At 46.1% G+C, this 24,736-nt stretch overlaps 1 protein-coding gene across 1 annotated transcript in view; it reads right to left on the reverse strand.

Annotated features, from left to right (window-relative positions):
- Positions 1-24,736, reverse strand: part of GRIK2 (glutamate ionotropic receptor kainate type subunit 2) — a 1,557,632-nt gene that overhangs the window by 750,732 nt on the left and 782,164 nt on the right. Inside the window, exon 9 of the mRNA XM_078648357.1 lies at positions 8,526-8,639. Within this exon, the coding sequence (XP_078504483.1) occupies positions 8,526-8,639 (114 nt within the window). The remainder of the gene's footprint in view (positions 1-8,525; positions 8,640-24,736) is intronic.

A 24,736-nucleotide genomic window follows, 5' to 3' on the forward strand; every position in this document is an offset into this window, starting at 1 on the left:
CCCTCCTCTTCCTCCTGCACGTTCTTGGTCGAATTTGTGAATTTCAGCCCTGGGGGCTTACTTCCCCCCTAAGGTGTCCCGCTCTGGCACACCTTTGAAAAATATCCATACTTTTCGCACTTGAGGCATTGCCTTCCTTGGGCCGGGCACACTCTCGGAGCATGCGCTCCCATGCCACAGATCCGACACTCACGCTTCTGGTGCCTTCCTTCCTGCTTGTCCCCAGCTCCAGCCCCAGCCCCTCGTCCATTGGATTTCTTGAGTGCCTCGACCCTCTCCTCCTTGATAGGTGTCAGGAACACTGGCTGCACTTCCGCCGACTTCCTCGCCAGCACCGGCTCCATCTCACCTGCGCACACATCCGCCAGCTCATGTGACCTTCCTAGTACAAGTATCTCATCCAACGTAATTCCTGGCTGGCGTAATATTAATTTGCGCAGCTCTATTGACCTACACCCCGCAATCAGCTGGCCCGGGTCTCAAAGGTTCGATCGACCCCCACACAGGTGCTGGCCAACTTACTCAGTCTCGCAAAGAACAAGTCGATCGATTCATCAGCCCGCTGTTTCGCTTGTCTCAACTTGAAATGTTCAAAATCGGGGTTTACTTGCAGATCAAAATGGCGGTTCAGGGCCTGGACCGCCTTTTCATAGTCGTGACTTTCACCCTTATCTGGCAGGTCCTGAAACAGGTCATAAAGCTCATTGCCATCCATCAACAACAGCAAAGCCTCTTCAATGCATTGTCAGTCTCTCAGGTTGCGACAAAGTAGTTTTCCAGCTGCTCCAACCACTTCTTCTAACGCGGAGCTGCCGTTGAGGGGATCCGCAAGCTGACTGAACTCCGGGAGGGACTTCGCCGTTGTGCGACTTGGCTGTCTTCGGGGCAGCCTCCCTCACTGGGGAATCAGGCATTTCCGCTGGGCACTACACACCGTGCCGCCGGGTTGAGCAGGAACAGATATCGCTAAGGCACTCTGGCCTTTACCAGGCCACACTCGCCCGCCCGACTCAAAGCCAAGGCCAGCATACGCACTAGACACGCAGCGGCCCGCGGGGCTCGATCCCACCCTCGTCGCCAATGTGGTTGCCCCAGAAACACTGGTGCTATGGTGTCCCCGGGAGGGTGCAACCAAGTGGTTTCCCTGGGACTGCGGTTGGGGCTACAACCGTCTTCTAGGGATTGTTCGGAAGGGAAAGCCTAACTACTAACAGCACCGCAGCAATAAGGGGCGTCCACACAGTTACTCTGTCGGTGCCGTCAGCCAGGTGGCTCTGACATCACCCTTTATTAAATACTCCCCGGTCCGAGCCCGGCCCAGGGAGTTGACTGTGATACATATTATAGTAGCGGCTGGGTGGCTCACTACAAAAGTGACAAGTGTTTAATATAGTGAGCGTGATCAAGCAATGAACACCACCAGCTAGGCAAAACCCGCTTTTACAGAGCTCCTCAGGCAGACACAGATACCTCTGAACACACTTGTCTAGGTCTGGCCGACACAACACATTCTATCAATGTTGTGCACCCAGAAATTGAAAACTAGACTCATAACAATTGTGAACACTCTCTGACGTACACAAACAGGTCAAGGCAAATAAGCATCTGGCTTTTCTTTTACTTCTAGGCTGCTACCTTTAAAGTGCTGTCCGTCAACTCCATTACACTCAGTGCAGCCCTCAACACCACTGCTCCAGGAAGCAGATGGCCTTTACAGGTATGTTCCCCAATCTGTAGGTCCAGCTCTCAGACTCACATCATCAGGCTCTGGACTCCAGTCTGGAGTGTCCATGTGTGAATACTCTCTCTTAACAGAAGCTTTACAGCTGTGCCACTTGAACACAACTCACCCTACCACCTGCACTTCATTTTCTTGGCCAAAGCTTGCCTTGCGAGCACACACCATGAAATGCTATCTTTCATTCACTACATGTTCATTTTTGTCATACAGGCCACTTTCTTGAAAAACCAAACTTTTATAGTTTGCAAAATCTAGACTTACATTTAAAGGCAGCTACCAGTCCAAAACCAAAGCAAGAAGAGCAAAGAGGAAATGAAATCTAGTACTTTCACTAGGCGGCTCAACTTATATCTTCTTCCTCTTTGTGTTGCAGGTACTTACCTAGAGTAGCCATGCTAGATGTAATTGCGTTTCATAACTCTATTAAACCATATTTGATTCATTCTTCCTGCAATTATGATCAATGGATATGTAACGCTGACTTGTATCTTAAATTATGATTCCATTCCATCACATCAGCTCTGGAGCTAAAATGAATAGTTTTCTAAGTTGATATTATAACTATAATTATTAAAAGACAATAGGGCCTGAATCATAAAGGTAAACATACAATTTTTTTATATGTTTACTCTTTTTTGGTATTCACAAATAGTAACTGTACGACTGCAGAGACTCCACAGTAGGGATGGGGAACTCTGAACATAGACCTGTCCTGTCTTTATGTAGGCAGAGAAGCAAAGCGACACAATGAGTTGGGTTTGTGCCTGGAATGATTGGACCTCAAACAACAAAATATTCTATGCATTCACAATAAATTGCACACCACTTTTAAAAGAATTGTGAAAATTAGATTTATTAATTCCTGCAAAGCAGTCTTATAAATTAATTAAGAATAAATGTGTAAGCTACACATAAAACAACAACGAGAACAAAAATAAATGGGTGTGAGCAATACATATCAATAAGTCTTATAAGTAAGCCATCCGGCATTCAAAGTCAAAGCTAAATACCCTGGAGGAGGGGCTAAAGCACTACAATTACCGGCCATTCATTTAATGTTTCATTTCATAATCTTTATTTCGGTACGTTAGAACTATAAAAGAAAATAAAAACATCAATTAATATAATTGCAAAATCCAAATAGAAGTACAAGCAAGCAATTTATACAGGAAAGCGCGGGTGTGGGTATCTAATCCTTGCATCTTTAAAACATTAATTTAAATAAATTAAAAAGGCATCAAGAATAAAAAGAGAAATATATGTAATGTTCGATGTTATAGTCCATAGCCAGACATAAAAATGTCAATATTATGAAAACGTTAAGCAATTGGTATATATACACTTAATAGTTTAGGGAGCAATACAAATGACAATGTCATCTCATTGGGACTGCTATGTTGTTTTGAGCAATTCCATCGCAATACGGAAGTTACCGGCCATTCACTTGAGTGCCAAAGTGAAAAGGTTGTAACAGATTGCCAGGATCATTGCAGCGGTGTCTACACACAAATGAATCAACACCAGCCCGTGCCATGACAGAACAACATTTGCTACTGCCAGGTTTGAGGAATCGATCTGTTTACCTTGAATGCTCTTAACTTCTTTTAGATCGCTCAAGAAGCAATATTTATCCAAGGAAATGCTAAACACCAAGCCCAGAGGGCTACTGTTCCTCTAGATTGTGTCAAATTGTAACTGACAAATGTTTAAATAGTTTTGATGTATTTGCAAAGAACACTAGTAGCAAAGCTATGTAGTTTGAAACACAACAAAACACACTTCAGCAAAGTACAGACATCATCTATATTCATACAGTCATTCTTCATATGCACATAGGTAGACTAAGCCTTTTTAAAACAGTCACAAAATGTCCCCATATTTGAAGATAATTTTAATACCAGCGTTCTCATATTGCTAGACCATTATATATCTAGTGTTAAATTGTGAATGGGAAGCATGCTAACACTCGTAGGTCTGGGATCCCTAGCAGGCTGTTCTTGTGATCCTTCTCACTGAAGATGGGCACCATGACACAGTCAGACAGCAAGGGGTGAGTGGAGTGAATGCAATGAGCATTCAGTATTTACTCACAAAATAGAGTAAATCAAATGTTATCCTAACTTTCCATTTATTGAAACATGAAAGAAATGTCACATTCAAACATGTATCACTTGATGGATGGACTGAAGTTTACTTTTATACACAGACACATACACTTATTCTGTGTAGGACCACAAAGCTGCATGCAATAGAGATGCAGTGCATTTGTGGCCTGGTACATTGTATGTGCTGAGCCTAGTCAAACATTTAAATACAATAGCTGCAGTAGTCCCAAACCCATTGAGGTACAATGGGTTTATTTGTTATGGCCACCCTGCTTCTTGGTATGTGTCTGAGGGTGAAAGTCACTGGCTAGAACAATGATCTGGGCGCATAAGGAATTCTGTGATCGGTATGTTAGCCTTCAAATTATCCAAACACAATGCACAATTGTTAGGAGATAAAGTTGTACTTTGAAGTTTGGTGGGTTAGGAGCTCTGCCACACATGTGTGCTTCCCATGCCTCATTTTCTTTATGGTTGTATTGTGGGTTTTTGGGATGCTTGGGTTGTTCATTGAGGCATGTTGTGTTCCCTCTGCATAATGAGCATATTCTTTCATTTGCGAAAGTGTTAGATTTCTTGCAATCTGCTCCTTGTTGAGCCCTTATTCCTAACATTCTCTGATGTGGACATTCTATCTTCACTAGGGTGGGAATTGATGTTGAGTATTTGGTGCTTTGGGTAATTCTTTTCAATAGTGGACATGTTTCGGTATGGGATAGGATAGTTTGTGTCTGAAATGGGATGCGTTTGAATGCTTTGATGAGCCTTCTTGGTATTTTGGTGACTGAATAGTCTATTACAGTGATAGTTAAGTGGGAGAAGTATGTGATTGTTGTCTCCTCAGTTTAGGTGCAGTCCTTTATTCAAGTTGCTGTTTGTTTTAAGGTCAGGGCTCATTTCTTTGTTTCTTGATTTTCGAGGATGAGTTCAGTTCTCTGTAGGACACAAAGGATCTTATTTAGTGTTTGGAAAAGGGCATACACCCTCAAAACCATGATGGCTATCCAAACCGCCTTATCACAAGTTTATTTTAATACCTGCATAGGATGAGTTCGGTCACAAAGTGTCTTATTTAGCATTTGGCATAGGGCATAAGCCCTCCCAAACGTGATAGCTATCAAAAACCACTGTACTACAAGTGCATTAAAGCCTCAAGAAATTGTAATACAGAAGACAAGACATCTGCCACTTTTAGATGGGACTATTCCACCCACCAAAGGTTAAATAAGCCCCAATGTCTATTTCGGCAGCTGTTCATCCATTCAGGTTTTTTGGAATATTTTCCTTGTTTTTGAAGTAGTGCATCCCAATTTCTGTAACTTGAAAGATCTTCTTGTTATAATACCAAGAATCAGCAGATGGAATGTATGATGCACATAGAGAAATGTATTTTTGTTGACATAACAACCTAGAACGTTTTAGCAGAGTATGGCTTGTGTCTCTGTCAATGATGAAGCACACAAAATGTGATGGGAGGCATGCTTGCAATTTGTCTAGCCACTGGTAATCGCTTGGGGTGGCATCCAATCCATTGTTCCTTTGCTCACCATGCCATCTCAGTTTGGACCCAGCCATATGCAAATCAGTTGTAACCCTGCTCCTCATGCGAACAGTTCAGATCGGACTGCCAAGACTACCCATACTTTTGGGTTCCATGCTCAGTGTGTCACTGAAATCAAGCTGTAACCGGCTGATGAGCTCATAACTAGGACGAAAGTGGTCCGGGTTGTTTGTGTTCTGGTTCAGGGAGGACCTAGCTTGACAGTTCAGGCTGGATTAATTGCCATTGATTAGACGAATTGCAAGCATTCCTCCCATCACCTTCTGTGTGTTTTTCTGTTAATGATGCCATGCATCCATCAAATGCACTTTTGTACCAACTATTTATGCTACTTGGTTGTCTCGTTTCTCTTCTTATTCATCTTGCTCTCTCTCGCTGTCTCTCACACACACATGCTCTCACTAACTCTCTCGCTCTCTGACTCACAGTCACCCATGCAGAAATTATTAGGGAACATTCAAGTCAACTCAAGCGAGACACATAGGGATTTTTTTTTGTGAATCTGTTTTCATTGATTTTCCACAGAAATACATCTCAATGATTACATATTTGTGTATTGTTGGGCATTTCAGGCTTGCACAGTTCACACCTCAGGCAGTTTCTTACATAATGACAAAACATGTCATAGATCAGTTTAAGCAACCTAATAGGACAGGTGACAAAATGTGCCGTCCCAAAGCATGCCCAATGCAGAGGAGAGGGGGGTGGGGGAGAGGAGAGGAGAGGGGAGAAGGGGGTTGCACGGGCATAATAGTCCATACGTATACTGCAGTCGTAATTGTCCATGGGAATGCGAATCTTGGTGGTTGCTTGCCAGGGCATGTGAGTGTACCCGTCACCCTATAGAGTCCTTGGTTGCATCGGTGTGTATGTACCATTGGTTGTAGAGAAAATATTCACAAACAATCAGGTAGCAAACGTGAATAACAGAACCTATCAAACATGTATAAAAAAACGTAATCTCCCCATTGCTGTGTGGACAGTGAGTCGTGTAGTCTAGACAATGTACTGCTCCGAGCTGCCCCCCACTTCCAGGCTGTGCATACATGTGCTATGTGAACCAGCGTGTGCTTGCCTTGGAGAACATGACATGGTGTATATGCTGCGACTAAAGATACATGCCCTAACGGTCTGTAGCTGGAGCCTCGGAGAGGTCGACAGGTGGCAGTTCTACGGCATGCTGCAGCTCAGTGTATATGGCATCCCTGTACGTGGCAATTGGGATCTTACGGAGAGTTTCCTCCCTTTTAATTACAAAACTCTTCGCTTTGGCCCATGCAAGTATAGAGTTACGCCAGGCGCGTGTGTGGGGAGGGTCAGATGCCTTCCATTTCTTACTAATCAACCTCTTGGCCACTATCAATCCCAGATCGAGGAACCGGGACGTGACTTTCGTGGCAGGTGTCCTGCGGAAATTATGCAATAGGTATGCAGGCCATTTGAACGGCATCTCCCGACCAGTGCAGATGTATAATAAGGTGGCCACCTCGCTCCAGTACGCACTCAAGCTATGGCAGCTCCAGAACATGTGCAGTAAGTCTGCCCCCAGTTCCCCGCATCTTGGGCATTTAGCATCTTCGCGGTTAAAGTAGCTGTTGATTTTTGCAGGCGTGAGATATGCCCTATGTATAATATACAGCTGTATCTGCCGGAAGTGCATGTTCCTAGGGATACGCTTCGGGCTCATGTAGTGTTTCCTATAAAGAAAATTATAATACGGGAAAGAGTAAAGCAAAATATTATTGTTATTTCCCTACAACATTCAAATGCATGAAACCGAACATCAACATAGCTGGGCTATTCCATGGCATGTTGCAATTCCACCTCGGGCAAAAAAGTGCTTATTATTTGAAATCATATTACTTCCTGGGGAAAAAAGCACTGCAATGAAGCCACACTTGGTGGCTTATTTACAAGAGGCCTGCACCGCCAAAGCATCACTTTGTTGATGCTCTGTTGGTAAAGTATTTTAATCATATCTATGAGGTGACGCAAAGCCACCCTGCGAGGCTTTGCATGGCCTCATAGATATAGAGTAAGGCTAGGAAGCGCAAAGAACTGCGTTGGCATCAAGGAGGCATTCCATCGGCATTGCAGTGGATGTTCCCATGCAACTCCCATGGACTTTGACGCTGCTCCAGATTTACTAAAATTATGTAAAACTGGGGCAGCACCAAAACCTTACACCTCCCCAGTGCAGGTGTAATGAGGAGAAATGTTTTCACTGATCATCGTTTTTTCTTCTTTCCACATGTGTCGAAGAAAACACATCTCGTGATTGTTTATGTGCTGGAAAGTGCCCCTTCCTGCACATAAACAATCATGCCAACAATGCAGACATCCTTGCACCACGGCGCCAGCGCAGTGGTAAAGGACAGGAATGCGCTTTAATAAGGCACATTTCTGACCTTCCCTTTTGACGCAGGACAGCGCAGCAAAGTGACTTGCTGCGTTGCGCTGCAAATGAATGTACAGGATGTGTTACATAAAACTGGGAGATTGCAAGGTGTAGAAGTCGCATATAATCTTCCATAGCTCACTGTGCTATTATCCGCGCAATGCGCTCAAACATACACATGATAGACCTGCTAAACATATAGGTTAGTACTTTAGAGCTGATATCACTTCTTGTGACGCCACTTCCTATAAAGTCGTGTCTTGTGATGCCACGTTCTATGATGTCACTTCCTGTGATGCCATGTGTGAGGTCATACGCTGTGATGTCATGCGCTGTGGTGTCATGCGCTGTGATGTTGCACGCCATGATGTCACTTGCATACTGCCTAACTAGAATAATACCCCACTTCTTTTTTTAGGACTTGTGCCCTGAGCATATATGACAGTTTTAACAGTGTTGTTTGCTTATAGCTGTCTTAGTATTGTTGTTTTGTCCTTGCAACTCTTTGTTATGTTTTCAGCTGATTTTGTTGGGTTTTTTAAGGTCCTCTTGTAATGATGTTGCCTTGCTTTAATTTACTTTGCGCTTGGCGCACTGAAGCGACCTGTTTCCTAGTTACCGTCGCAGCGCATTACAAGTAATAACAAACAAGCGAAGATCAATACCCATCTGCATCGCACATCTTTACTCTGGAAGGAGAAAAAAACGATAATTACTTACCAAGATGGAGGTAACAACCAATGATCGATTGGATAAAGAATCGGTAATGTTTGCTGGTTTTCCTTTCTGGTTCTCAGTCATATTCAGGCCACTGGCTGGGTCCCAAGTCCCAATCTATAAAATAACATAAGCACTCGGTAAATTGCCTATCAGCGGTGTTAAGGCACCAAGCGCGCGCGCGCGGATAGGATACAAGTCAGAGCCCCTAACACTTATTATTCGCCTCTGCCGCATGATCTGCTGTCACTGCATTAGCGTCCACTGTACTTGCCTAAAGTATGATTTATTGCACCGAGAAATGTGTCTGCTGAAGTGTGACATTAGGGGCACAATGATACAGCGAGCTCCTCCAGTCATTCCCAGCGCCTAATTCCCCATTTAAACTTTCATTCTCCAAGATAAACCACATGTGATAATATCTTGATAGCTGAACGGAAACTCATTTACAGCACTTAACTCCTCGTAAATGGGTTTTCCCCTGCTTTCAACAGGGTGGAAATCAAGAAAAGTGCGGGTGGAATTCGGTCAAATAAAAGTATCGCGATAAGAGGGCGCTGCTTGCACGCGCGTGGCTGCTTGAAATTAGGCCTATGATAATTAGGTGAGGTTTGATTAATATTTCAAGTAAACAAATATGCACTGTGGTGCGGGTGCATGTTTGCTTTTAATTTCAAAATAAGGACCCCTTGGTTCCCGATTCGTATTCCCCCACAGTTTATCACTTTTCACAGTGTTAGAATTCCCAGTAAAGGTTCTCCCTTGCAGCCAGTCAGTGTCATGGCATTCTTTCAGGATGGCAACACACGTCAAGCACAATCTGCGGGATTCAAGGGGATTGGAATATTTGCAAGAGGCGAAAATATACAGAGTTTCCAAACATGTCACATTCTTGCCACTTCCAAGAGCTCAGCTGCCTTAATATGGGGGTAATCGATACAAATAAGTGAGGTGAAAGAGTGGGTGCGCGGGTGGTGCGCGCGCATGCTCACTCGGTTAAAATGATAAGTGCAAGGACCCGAGGTGCTGCTTCGGAGCCCATCACCAGCGCTGTGAGTGAGGAATTTGCCAATTACCAAGGTCGTCGTTTCTCTTGCCTCTTGCTTCTACCATCCTACAGTGCTTTCTTCCTTTATGCTGTTTTTCTATTTTTCTCTTCCTTTCTTTTCCTATCTTTTTGGTTTTTCACCCTCTTGCTCTGGGTCAAGGACTAATGATAAAAATAAGTCCTATTTCCAAAATTTGAGTGGCAGCACCTACCAACTTTAACCACCAGTACCAAAGAATAACTAGCTGGATGTGTTCATAAGAACAATTTAGACTATACCACCTTGAAACATCAGCAACAATGAAGCACAGGGTGTGTTCATAAAAACAATATGAAGGGTACCACCAGCAAAAATGAAGCATTGAGGGGCATACTTACAAGGAAATGGCTGAGCTGCGGCAACATTTGCAGCCCCGCGCTCTGCCATTTCCAAAACTCAGGGCTGCGCCGTATTTACAACAATTCGGCACACCCTATGTTTTTCCTAGTGCTGGCACTAAAGTGGAAGGCTACCTGCGTTGCAGGGAATGATTGTTTATGTGCAGGAACGTGTCCCTTCCTGCACTTAAACAATCATTAAATAATGGCGATTTGTTACCTCCCACATAGAAGTAGCAAATCGTCATTATTTAATGATTGTTTATGTGCAGGAGGGGACACCTTCTTGCACATAAACAATCATTAATGGCGTTTTGCTCTATATGGGCTGCAGAATGATGCACACATAGAACAAGCAAAAAAGAGGAGAGGTAAAAGTGTTTCTACTATTGCAGGGAAATGGTTAAACTTTGTCTCACAATGTCTGGATACAATTATCCCCCTCTCCATCTAGAAAAGGGAAAGGTTTTAGCCCTTGGGCTAAATCTAAAGTATGGTTTAATAAAGCTTTAGCTGCAGAAAAAAACTGTTTAAATAAGGAAATGAGCGCAGACAGGAAGCTTAAGCCAGCTCAGAGGCACCTTCAGTTTCCTGCTCTGAAACTTATTAGGTCAATTTATAAGAATGCAATCTCAAGAGCTAAATTTGCCTTCAGAAACCACAAATGGGTAGGAATTCAGCAAATGTGTAGTCATAGAGATTCTAAAGCTTTTTTGGAGATTAATTGACAATTTGGCATGGGGGGAGCTCAGAACCAACAGCACAAACAGCTCCAAAACAGTTTGGACCAACCATATTTTAAAGCTGTACGGGTCAAAAATCCCTCCTGGATGTTTTGCAAGATGACATAAATTTAGAAACAGCCTCAGTAAAGATTAGTTACACTTTAAACCAACTTCACCAGCTTATCAAAAAAGGCAAGTGATAAGGTGCACCTGGCCCAAACGGTCTTCCTCTGGCATTATTCAAGGCAGTGGCCATGTTCTGGTCAAATATGGTATCACCATTATTCAACAACACTATGGCAGGTGATTCTATTCCGAATTCATGGAGAACATCTATTATCCATTCCATGTATAACAAGCATTTACAATGCAACGGTCTCGCATTTGCAAAAGTTAGAGCTATTGGCATTGTAAATGACAAAATGTTTATTTCTGTTTTGGTTTTGAAAACAGATAAATACATGGCATTGTCATTTACAATGCCAATAGCTTAATCTCTCGCAAATGCCACATACAAACCCACAGACCCACACACAGAGCCCCCACACACACAGAGCCACACACACACACAGAGCCACACACACAGAGCACACACACACACAGCCACACACACACACACAGTCACACACAGAGCCACACACCCAGAGCCACACACACACACACAGAGCCACACACACACACAGATACACAGAGCCCCACACACACACAGATTCACACACAAACACAGTCACACACAGAGCCACACACATAGAGCCACACACACACACACACACACACACACAGAGACACACACACACACAGACACACAGAGCCACACACACACACAGAGCCACACACACACACACCCACACACACAGCCACACACACACACACACAGACCCACACACACACAAACCAGCACACACACCAGTCATGTATCACAGCATTAATTGGCGTCTTAGGCTTATCACACTGTAGTAATGCGCTTTACAATTGTTTATTTATTGATGTATTTATGCATTTTTATATAGCGCGAACTTAAAAGTGGCTTTTCATTCCAGGTTATATACATAGAACAGCGTAAATCCTGTGGCACCTGATCGGCTGTGGGGGAGTTTTTGGATAATATGCCTCTTAAAGCGGTGGTTGCTTGTTAATATGGCTGACGAAGGCGGGGGCGTGGGTGGGACGCAAGTGTGTAGTGTTGATGTGTTTCTAGCGGGGTTAGGTTAGCTATCCTGAGTGGAGGTGCTATCTTCGATTTTTTGGTATCTGTGTATGTGTTTTTTAAAAGATGGTCGGCGTTCAGTCGGGATATATATGATTAGGGGGAAGTTGTAACCAGAGTGGGGGTTACATCGGTCTTGTAAGAGATGGTGGTTGCCCAAGGTACTGGCCGCGTCATTGGGAAGTACGGGTAGCTCACTACAGGGGGCAGGTGTACAGCTAATCAGTTTTGGGGGAAGGGGGTCTACTTAGCTCGTTATAAGGATCCCTCCGTTACCTGTGTGAATAATGTCGGCTGGCCGGTTCGACCTCCCCACTGAGAGAACGCACTCCCAATGCGACTAAGTGCGCACCAGATTTCCCATCAGCCCCGAAGAAACCGCACTCCCATGACCAAAGAAAGCCCCGCCCACAAAGGGACCTGCAAAACACGGAGTCTAACCATGCCTACTCTGGCCCACTATCTTCAATACATCAATACAAATAACACACTCTGACCGCCCCCCTCTGCTTCCATAGCTTTCAGGCCATCCCTGCCACTGCACAATATAGTACTAAAAGATGTGACCTGCAGGGTATACACAGCCCTCTGCAGCAAGTGATCAAACTTCCAAGCTCTTTCAACCTAGGTTAAGCGATCTACCTGGGACATGGGATAAGCGCCCGGCAGGGCACACGCAGATATCTGCAGAAGGTTCCATCTACCCCTGAGGTGGTGACCTGTAAGTTACACACAAATCAACGCAGCCTGCATTTTAACCCACCGAGGTATCTTATGAGGATTGAAATTCGCATTCTGCATATTACACTGAAATCTCTGCTGCTGGTGCATTGACCCTCTGGCTTACCTAAATGGGATTTACTGTGTGATTTGGAGGCTACCCACATTCTATAGGGGTTTGGCTAACTCTATGAGCTATTTTAGTGCGACTAAACCCATGGCCTACAAATCACACATCTCTGCTGCAGGTGCGTTAACTCCCCGGGTCTTACATACACACCCCTGTATACCTTCCGGGGACGCTGAACCAACCCACAGTGTTGTTACTTTTCTCACTACACTTGGCACCACATTCTGCAGGTGGCTTGGCCTGCAATCAGCGCACACCCGAGAGAGAGAGGTTACACAGAACGCTCCCCTCCAGGACACAGCTGCCTTGGCATTTGCATGCTTCTCTCGGCTGATTTGCAGAGGCCAAGATGTTTGCGAGCCCTGGAAACAGTCCGATCCTCTGCGGGGAGTGGCGCCCGGGGAGCTCAGCAGGAGCTTGCAGGCGCATGGCAGCCCTGGCCACATCACGGCCGCTCCCCACAGATGTCGCACGCATATGCTGCAGGAGGCCGATCACAGAGTGCGTGCCACTGTGGGTGTCAAATGGCTGCCTGGCCCGGCGGGTCTCGCCCGCCCGTCTCTGCTTCATGTCCTGCTTTCACGAGCCCAGTAAGCAAACTCGGGCCTTCATAGAACAGCAGGGTTTCTCACACAGCGCCATCACCCCGAACCGAGCAGGCAGGGCACGGCGGCGCACAGGGCCTGGCCCACATCCATGTCCACAGCATTCACATAAGATAGCTTGGATGCAGCGAGTCTTAACTGGTAGCTTCGTCGGGTGCACTCACGTATAATGCATCTAATCTAGTGTCCAAACATGGTTATGCATTTACATGCAGAGATTTGAAACTGGTCTACACATGCGGTATATTTTCGCGGAGAGAACCTACACGTTTGTATTTAAGCCCCGTCCTTTTCAGACTGGGGGTCGTGTTTTTGACTTAGGACGTCACTGAGAGAAAGAAACAAAAAACACTCCCCCCAATCCGAAAAAGACCGGGCTTAGATCGTCACTGGGACCTCTTCTCCAATGGCTGGCCAGCGTTTAGGAGGCCAGCCAATGGAGAAGAGGGGCGGGGTTAACCTCGCTACTAAGAGACATTAAATCTCACCAGCGAGACTGCGCATGTGCGCAGCCTACGCTAGCCGAGACCTAAAAACGGCCATAGAGAATATCCAGCTAATTACAAGCATATCGCCCTATTCGACTTCGAGACAAAGTTTTTTCAAGTCTCTTACTGAAGAATCTCATAAACCGAGCTGAACAGCAGAACATTATACCTCTGAATCTGACAAGCTTTCGGCAGGGGAATATAACATTAATAAATCTCATTGCCCTCTCAATGACTACTGAAGACTCTCATAGGAATAACATGCCACTTTATGCATGCTTCTTGGACTTAAAAGTCGTTTTTGACAAGGTCTCATGGTAAGCCTTGTTGACCAAGCTAAATTGATGGGAATACCTCAGTGCTGCTTCGTGCTATCTAACTTCCTTAGCATGATACTAGGGTAAGAGTAAAGTTGGGAGATGTTTCCAAAGCAACATAAAGGATTTACAAAAGCGACGTCGTGAGACAGTGTTGTGTGGTTGAGCCACTGTTATTTTTATTTATTTATGACCTTAACAACTGTTGGCATCTGTAATTTCAGATCCGTTGCATCTGGCCCTGATTCCTCTGGCCAGCTTGCAGTAGTCTAACAGCATAGTTCTTCTCAGTAAAACCCCAGTTGGTCTTCAACGTTTAATAACCACTCTAGCATCGTATTCCAAGAGCAATGTGTTTGGAAATCAACATAAAAAAAATTGTGTTCGGCAATCAGCAGAGAAAAAACTTGGCCTGGCATTTGAATGACAAACTGTAAATAACTTAGGTATACATATCTAGGAGTCATTTGTGACTGTCGGATCAATTTTAAATTACACTTTGAAGTCTTAAAGCAAAAAGCAAAACTGTACTCTTTGTGGGTATAAACAAGAAAATATATTACACATACTATGTACTTGTCCTAAGTTGACTGTTGCAGGTAGACACATTTTTAGCATAAACATGTTATCCTTCTGCAAATAAGAACCTGCTTGCAAGCTTTGATTCATTGTTTAAGGGGGTGACATCAATTGTCAAGCAATTTTGTAAATTACATGGAGTATGTTTTTGCCGGTATGGGATAGTTTCTAACGAGTTAACACAATAGGCAGCCTTCATATATATTTCTATAACACTTTTAATTGCTAGGGAAAAATGTAGTTTATTATTCCAGTGTATTTATAGTTTTATGGGCATGACTAATTTGAAAGAGTCAAGTAGGATAGGCAGCTGGCATATGTTTATTTTTTGTATGCTATTGTTTTAATATTCCCTTGTGTAAATTGTTTTAATTAATCACACAATTAAATAAAATAAATAAATACTTTGATCAGGACCTAGGGGATCAGGGTTCGGATTACCAAGCAAAGTATTTCAATCATCTCAGGTAGCAGGAACAGGGTGGGAAGGATCATAGGGAAGCATGCCAACCAAGAGGAAGGAAAATCAAATGAACTGGACTGTGGTGGCCTAAAAGACCAGAACCCAAATGAATAGGCTCAGAAGGAATTGAACAAGTAGAACCTGGCTCAAGTTGGCCAGGGCAAGTGGGTGCTGTACCAGTAGGACCAAGAAGGCAAGGAACAGGTCCAAAAGGACCAGGACAATCCAACCCAGGAGGACTAATACTAAGACACAAGAGACTTGATGGCCCATAGGAACCAGCAGGACCAAGACCTGTGGTAACAGGGCTAAGAGGTTCAGGATGAGGAGAACCAGGACAAGGTGGCCAGGGCCAAGAGAACCAGAAAGGAACAGGGCGAGCGAGGATGGGCCAAGAATGGCGGAACCAAGAAGTGCCAAGATGGGCAAAAGAAAAGGTTTATGATGACCAGCACAATGGGACAAGATAACCAGGATCAAGAATAACAAGACTGGAATGGCTGGTGGATGAGGTCCAGGAGAAGAAGAGACCAGGCAAACTATATGGGGCCAGCCGAAGACAATTAGGGCCAATGGACACAGAATCATAGGAAGGACAAGGCTATGAAAAACAAGAATAAGAGGGCCAAGGCCAGGAGAACAAGGGAGGCGGTACCATGGACCCATGCAACTAGAACCAGAAGGATAAGACCGGGGAAAAAAGGTCCACAGGCCCAGGTAGATCAGGGCAAATAGTACTAGGAGAATCAGGGTGGGGAGCAAAAGGATCAGGGCCAGGAGCATTAGGACCAGGAAGACCACAGCTAGGAGAACCAGGTCACAGGATTAGGAACAGAATGGCCTGGAGGTTGAGGAAAAGATGGCCTGTCTCAGGAAGACCAGAACTAAGAGGACCATGGCCAGTCGGTGTAGAACCACGAGGGCATGGAGCAGAAGGACCAGGGCCAGGAAGATTAGGACCAGATCCCAGAAGACTATGAAGATTAGAAGCATGAGGATTAGGACCAGTGGGACCAGAGAACTAGTATGAGAAAGGAAGACAAGGGGCCCAGTACCAAGGGCAGCAGGAGGACCAGAGTCAGGAAGACAAGGAAAAGGGCAAGGAGGGTCAGAAGCATCAGGGCAATATGGCAGGGAAAAGGCCTAGGAGTGCCTAGGAGTGCTAGGGGGCATTAGGACCAGGGACACAGTACAAAGTGGAGCAGAATCACCACGTCCTGGGTGCAGCAGGACCAGGATGAAGAAGATCAGGAGAACCAGGACAGTTAAGAAGAACAAAGTGACTGAAGGTGTATGGCCAAGCGGACCAGGACCATAATGACCAGGCTCAGAAGGACCCACATAAAAAATGGCAAAAGACCACTGGGTGCAGTGCCAAAAGGACCACGACGACAAGGCACAGGGGCAGGAGGACCAGGACGATCAAGAAGGACAAGGGCTAAGAATGAGAGGTCTATGATCACCAGGATACACAAAGCCTAGTGGACCAATGGGACCAGCAGGACCAGGAACTAATGTACCAGGAATCAGATGAACAGAATAAGGAGGATCAGGAGGATCATGTCCTGGGGATGAGGGTCAAGAGGACCAGGAAGGAATGGAAGATCTTGGAGAAGGGACCAGGAATGAAAAAGATAGCCAACGGACTAGGTATTCAAGGATCCAAACAAGGAGGGCAAGAAGCAAGATGATCAATTCTAGTGAGTACAAAACCAGGAAGAAAACAAGCACTGTGAGGACCATGAATAGGAAGACCAGTACTAGGCACACCAGAGTGAGGAAGACTAGGAGAACAGGACCTGGAGAATTAGAAGCAAATGCCAACAGGACCAGGAGTATTAAGTCACAGAGGCCCAGAACAATCAAGACCTGGTATACTAGGACAAGGAAGTCCAAGACGAAGAGGACTAGGCCAAGGGGGGGGGGGCAGGATGACAGGAGCCTGGCTGACTAAGCTTGGTGGCTAAGAACAGGATGACCAAAATAGAATTATCTGCACAAGAAGGACCAGGATAAACAGTACCAGGAAAATAGCTAGGACAATCGGAGGGGCCAAAACCAAGAGGATCAGAAACTGAAGTACCAATTGGAGCAGGACCAAGCTGTTGGGGAACAGGGGGACCAGGACAACCAGGAACTCAAAGACAAACCACACCAGGTTAGGACCAAAATGACTGGGTTCTGCCCCATGGGAACTAATAAAGAGGACCAGGACCCGTGGACACAGGACCATGTGGACCTCAGGAGGATGAGGATGGGAAGGCTAAAGGTTCCAGACCTAGGATGACCAGGACCACAGGGCCAGGTGGAGAAGGACACAGCAGACCAGCAGGATCAGGATGAAGAGCAACTTAACACCAGGATCAGGATTCCAAGGATGAGCCAATAAAAGGAAAGGCCAGGAACAGGAAGACCAGTGTCAGGGAGGACTAGAACCTGGAGCACCAGATTCAAGAAACCAGTACCACGGTAGGCAGGGCTAGTCGGACCTGTAACAGGATGAGACCAGGTTGACCAAACTAACCCTGGAAAGGTGGAATTAGAACAGCACCACAAGGAGGAGCAACACCAGAAGGCATAGAAGACATAGGAGAAGAAGGAAGACGAATGTGAGCCAGGACTGTTTCAATTTAAACTGAGTGACAGAGACGCTGCCTGATGCTGACACAGTAGTCTTAGGTGTATCAGAAGTCAGTGGCACTGAATCTTGGCAGAAGAGTTTAAACGTGGTTGGGTTAAAAGGAGTGCAGTCTGTGAAAGCAGAAAGAGTTTGAGATATCAGAGGTGCCCCTCTACGGATCCTTCCCCCCGCATTTCAGAGCGGACATCTGGCCTGTGGGTTACCCCTTGCCTAATTCTATGGGGAGCCCGGTGAAAAATCTGGGGGTCTGGTTCAGTGAGGAATTAAGATTTCTGCCTCATATTAATAAATTAGCCAGTGTGTGCTTCGGCACAATTAAACTTCTAAAAGAAGTTCCTGCCCCTATTGCCCAAAGGGGCTAAGGAAATGGTGACCCGTGCGCTCATACTGTCACGACTGGACTATGCCAATGCTTTGTGCATTTGTCTCCCAGCATATCAGCTAAAAAAAAAGCTGAAGATTGTCCAGAACACAACGGCGAGAGTTTTATTGGGGATTCCTGATAGGTCTAGCGTAAGGCCGTTGCTACGGGATCTGCACTGGCTCCCGGTTGACCAACGGATTCTGTTTAAATCTCTTACACTGGCCCATGGTACTCTCTACAAGGCAGGGCCTCAGTATCTTAGGAGACGTTTCACGTTCTATGTGCCACCCAGACATTTGCGCTCCACAGGCCAATGCCTCGCTGTCGTACCTAGGTACCGCTTGGCTAGAATGGGCGACAGCTCCCTTTCTGTTAGAGCCGCCATGGCCTGGAATGCCGTGCCCTTTAAACTTCGCAACATCGGTGACCTCAGGCTGTTTAAAAATCATTTTAAAACTCTGTTATTCAAGTAATCTTTCAGCCGAGTGAGCTCCCTTCTATCTCTATCTTTAGGCTTCCGCGCCGGGACACTTCGGAATAGCCGTGCTTGCTATAAATGGAGGTTAACATAACATAACATAAACTCAGAGGGCTTAAGTCAGCAAAAAGGTTAATGGCAAACAAATGAGGTCAAAAGGCTGTGATATAATCAGCAGTGATGTCCTAGGGATCATACAAAGGCTCCAATGAGAAGACGATGGAGTGGGAAAGAATCCAAATAGATCATCTCAAATGACTCAATGAGGGACTACGAGTAACAAAGGAATCTGAATGCCTACTGTGATAGCACTGGGAACCAAAATTAGTGGTGATATCTTCAGCACAAGACAAGTGGTCAGCAAACGTCTGAGGGGTAGATAAAGGATGCAGGAGATAGATATGAGGCAGAAGTGTTTGAAAGGCCAGTAAAGAGGCACTGACTGTCAAAACTGGTCAAGTAGTTTGAGTGACTCCCAGACCTCTGTGCTGATGTTCCATGTGTGAGTATATACAGTGGATGTACAGTAAGTGTGTAGTAGTAAGTGTGTGATGAATGTCAGAGTGCTAGGACAGCTAGATGCATTTTGTATTGCCCACGGTTTTGCATCTCACATGACTGAGAGTAGATAAAGCTTCCCCTAACTGTGGAAGTGTATAGACTGCATCCTGCCAGCTGAAGGGTTGAGACCCTCACCCTTAAGTGAAGGAGAATGAATAAAATACTACCAATAGAAATTCAGCAAGTTCATTCTTAAGCAAAGGTCTGCTGATTAGTTCTTTCTGAGCGACGACATAGGGTAGATAGTAGGTGTGAGGGGTAGCTCAGAGGTTTCTCTTGTTAAAGGCGACTTTCAGCTAGATTCATCATTGAAAAATGGGCTCGTAAAAGGGCCAGATTCTGAGAATCTGCCCCTTTGCAAGCGCAATTTTTGCATTTGGGATTCATCATCCCAAATGCAAAAATCGCTAATTGCGAAATCGCATATTTGCGAGTGTTAGAACTGGCTATTTCTGGTAGGCTAAGGCTGACGCCAAAGCCAGGCAGAAACCACCATTCTAGTCAGGGCAAGGAAGTCACACGCCAAGATAACCCCTGCTCACCCCCTTGGTAGCTTGGCACGAGCAGTGAGGCTAAACTCGGAGGCAATGTGTTAAGCATTTGCGCCAGCACACAACAGCAACAACATCCTAGGCACACCACAAAAGGGACTCCACACAAGGTTATATTAAAATAACTTTTGTATTGTAAACACACATCAGATAAAAATCACACATGTACATTGTGCCAACTGGCACGGGCAACTTTCATAAGGGATTATGTACAGGACAGGGCCACATGGGCCACTGTCAGAATCAACACTTTGTAGATATAGAAATAGCACTTATAGAACTTAGAATAAGTATAGCAAAAAGAATAACAGTTGTAAATCACATCCAGTAACTACTGGGGACAGGTAAGTACCACCTACGCAACCCTAACCACCTTAGGAGAATGTCACGCAGGGGACCGGGACCTCACTAGGACCACCTGTACTAAAAAGAACAACCACATAAGTATCACACAGCATTTAGGGGTCTAGGAAAGAACACATTACCCATGATGCATAAATATACATTCAGAGGAGTAGTAAAGGGAAACACATGATGCATAAACCTACACATTCAGCGGTGTTAAGAATAAAGCACATGATGCAATAAAAATACATTCCGAGGTACCATAACAATACAATAGCGCAAAAGTCACATGATGCCTAAAAACATTCAGAGGTGCAGGAATAAAAACCATACAATTGCGTAAACCCTACATAAGCCACCACCTGTGGCAGTCCCTAGGCCAACTGGCCTCTCTAGGGCTGGGACGCCCTGTGTCCCAGTGTCAGGGTCCTAAACGTGGCAGCTGCCCACGAAGTGCAGGGCAGCTGTGTGAAGATGCTGGGGCCAACGTTGGAGCCTTCCAGGCTCTGAATACTCGAATTGCCCCCTTAGAGCCTCTCAGGACCCTAAACACGAATGTGGCATCTTTGAGCCTCTCAGGCTCTGAAAAACAACTGTGCCCGCGGTGCCTGGAGCCCTCGTAGGACTCTCAATCAGGAGTGCCCCTGGGAGCCTCTCAGGGCTCTCACAACAATTGTGGGCGGGGAGCCTCGCAGGGCTCATCAAATATGCCACCAGGAGCCTCAGGGCTCCAATTCTCATACTGCCGCCTCGTTGGAGTCCCTCACTGGGGACTCAACACAAACAAATGCCCTCACGAGCCTCGCAGGCTCGTAAATCAAAATAGGCGGGTTGAGCCTCTCTGGGCTCGAGAATCCCCGGGGCCTCGCAGGGGCCTCTCAGCGCCCCCACAAGGAGTATGCACCACTGGAGGGGGGGCGGGCACCGGCAATGTGCCCCGACGCCCCCTCTCCTTCACACAGCCCCGGGCCCCACTCACCGGCTCACGGGACGGGGTCTGCTCCTCCTCCGAGGCTGCTTCCCGGGGGGGCGCTTCTCCTCTTCCACCGAGGCTCCCTCCTGGTCCTGGGAGCCCCGCGACATTCGGCGGCTGGTCCCTGGCGGGCCCGGGGCTCTCCCCAGCTCACGGGAGCCCCGGTCGGCCATCACTCCTTCTCGGGCTGCGGGGGCGGGACTTCCGGCCGGCCGCGCTGTGATTGGCCGGCCGGCCCAGCACTTCCAAGGCACTCGCAGGCGGGGAATCACTATCCGAGGAGTGGGCTCCCTCGTGATAAATTAACAGACAAGGATAGCGGCCAGGCCGTGGGGCAAATGCGGCGTGGGCAGCCGCCAGAGCGAACCATAAAGCGAGGTGGGCACTCGCCGATCAAAGGAACACAGCAAATTCCGCAAATGCCGGGTGGGCACCGGCTTGACCACAAAAGCGCTCTCCAGCGCAATAAGCACAAATAAAGCGCTTCCAAGCGCCAGGGATCAGGCACAGAGCGCTCCCAGCGCTAGGGAAAGACAAAGCGCTCCCCAAGCGCTAGACATCAAGCACAGCGCTCCCAGGTGCCCTCAGCAGGGCAGAGGTCCAGCAAAAGTCCTTCAGGAAAGGCAAGCAAAGGGGACCCAGTAAAAGGTCTCCAGAGTCCAGGACATCAGCAGTCCATACAGGGTAAAGCAAAGTCCCCCATCCTTCCAGGACAGGCAAAGGGGTCCCCCAGGAGCCCTCCAGGCATGCAGGGGCTGGGCAGGGCTCAGGGATTCCCCTGAGCTCCAGCAGCAGCACGCCCCTGGCAGATTCAAGTTAGAAACAAGAACATTTTGGAAGGGGACACAGCCCCTTCTTATACACAGAAAAGTCTTTGAAGTCTTTGTGTAGGCAGTGTGAGAACCAGCTAGGCCTGGTTATAGGGAAGTCCCTTCAGTATCAGGGACAGAGGTGACAGTCGCCCAACGGGGGTGGAGCCAGCATTGTGGCAGGCAGGCACAGCCCTTCACTATCAGGTGCTAATCTCCTCCCACTTCCCTGGCAGCAGATGCTGCCTTTCATCCACGGGCTGACTCAGACAACTTCCTGGGGCTCTGCAGCCCCTGTCACACTCAAACCAGACAGTCAATCCACAAGCAGGCCCAGGCACTCCTGGGCCAGGCTCACCAGCCAATCACGTGCCAGCAGACTCACTACACAAATATGCCACTTCTAAAAGTAGTACTTCTAGACTAGACACAACCATGCCGCATACACCATTACGCAGCATTCAATCTCACGAGTTCACACATATCAAAATCGACCCTGCACTCCCCACACATCAGGAGGTACCATGGGCATACATACTCCCCATTCATTCCTATGGGAGGGCAGGTCTCTCACCACACATACACAGAGAGCACACACACTTTACACTGTACCACAGTGGAAAAAGTGCGCAGAGGCCTAAAATCACCAACCCAGGTTCCAGAAACAGGCTAGGAAAAAGCAAAAAGTCTCGGGGTGAACCTGCCAAAAGGGCCAGGTCCAACAGCGAGGAATTGCATTTACGGAATCTCTATTTGAGATTCCGTAAATGCAATTCATTAACCATTTTTTATTTGCGAATTCGCTATTTCTGGCTGCTATTTACCGCGAAGTCTGACTTCGTGGTAAATAGCGAAAGCTTAAAAAAATGCACTTTAGGGCATTTTTCTAAGTGGTATGTTACACACACACATGTCCTTTGGACATGTGCGCAACATCAGGCTAAATTTACATTTCAGGGGTGCTACAGGGTGTCCTTTGGACGCCCCTGGCATCCTTGAAATCGCATCCTTATTTGCGATTAGCAAACTGCTAATCGCAAATAAGAAATGACTCCCCATTCATTCCTATGGGCCTTTGGGCGCATAGGCATGAATGGGGAGTCATTCCTTATTTGCGATTAGCAATGTGCTAATCGCAAATAAGGAAGCTGTTGGATTCGCAAAATAAATTGCGATTTGTACATGATTCCCGTTTTGCGAGTCTGTAATAGCGATTCCTTAAGAATCGCTATTACAGACTCGCAAAACGGGACTTTGATGAATCTAGGTGAAAGTTTCAAAGCCAGATCTGAGGTGCCTGAACACTGAAGACTGCCTTGTGTGTCTTATTTGTGGAGATGTATACATTTTGTCCTTTTTAATATACTCCTGCTTGGGGCCAGGACCACTGTTACTGCTGTGAGAGCAATCGGCAAGCACAAAGACTGAAGCTGAGCTACAGCCACAAAATTACTGTTGAAAGAGAATTACCCCAAATCAGTTCTGAAATATTAGACAGTAGATCCACATTCTGTCTATGGAAAATTATTGTAAAAGTGGAACTGTGAAATGATCGATCTGTACAGGCACAAGAACATAGGTACAACACTCTCTGTTTATTCACAGTGTCTTATTGCCTACAATATTTGTAAAAAATATCTCTTTGAGTTTCTTTGTTCTGTGTTTGCTATGCCTATATGTCTTTCTAGGATTTACTGGTTATACTCGTTCATATCCCAATGACATTCGGTCAAATATTTATAGTTCCATTCCTTCACTAGTAAAAAAGACATTACGCTTGAGTTGACCATATGGTGGGGATTAGTTGTCTCGTCCACATCCTTCCCTCTATAAACTTCCTCAGGAAATTCTTCCTTGTCCAGGGAGAAAAGAGAAGCAATAGCCACCCCAGGTCTGGAGCCTGAATGATCTTGCTCCCTCTTAAGAATAACTTATTTTTATCCACTGATTGGTTCTTGAGAGAAAGAAGAGGAAGTGTTCATCAATGGCATGTTTCCTGAATGCTTCCGCAAACTCAGAATTGTTCTAACATCCCAAGATTTCTGATTAGGTGATCAGCTGTAAGAGATATTATCTTAATCCTGACCCCTTAAAACCTAGCTCTTCCTCATTTTCACTCCTGCCATCGCTGGTAAAGAGCTCTGGGAATAAAGGTTTAATTGCAGAGTACTGTGGTCCACTAGGCCATCCCCTGTCACGCATGGACTGGAATCGAGGTTGACTTCCTCTCCAACCTACAGAGAATTCTGTGCCAGCAAGGGGTGTTGACTGTAACAACCTAGTTCTGAGTTGTTAAACCAAAATTATCCACAGTGCTTGCACTTGGGTACCTCTTTAACACTGCGGTCTATGTGTTACACTTTTCCCCAGTGTTGCCTTTGACAGGTAGGGCTCTTGTTGTGCAGGACATGCTTTGACACTTGTCTGAGGCCCCAAACCACCCCTCTTTATTTAAGTTCCAAGTTCTTTGTGACCAAGAAAGGCAGTGCTCTGCGGTGTGCTTGAGAAGATGCTGTGTGACCGGGGCTGGTATCTGCATGACAGCCAGACTCACAGAGGCCAAAGGACATCCCTTGAAGTCTGCACATTTTGGTGGAAGAGCTGATGGATTGCCTAGTACCTAGAATCCTTTCTACCTGCCTTATCAAAGATGGAAGGACAATGCCTTGTCCTGCATTAGGAGAGACTGTCCAGGAAGAGAAGCTGAGCGTGATCCCAGTGTGAGAAACATCCAGAAGGGAACGAAGCCAGGAGTCAATTCATGTCATGAAGTATCTCTCAGTTTCCCTAAGAGGTTGCTACAGTGAAATGAATTAAGACATTCATCTAAAG

This window comes from Lissotriton helveticus, chromosome 6 (assembly GCF_964261635.1).
Source record: "Lissotriton helveticus chromosome 6, aLisHel1.1, whole genome shotgun sequence".
NCBI classification, from domain to species: Eukaryota; Metazoa; Chordata; class Amphibia; order Caudata; family Salamandridae; genus Lissotriton; species Lissotriton helveticus.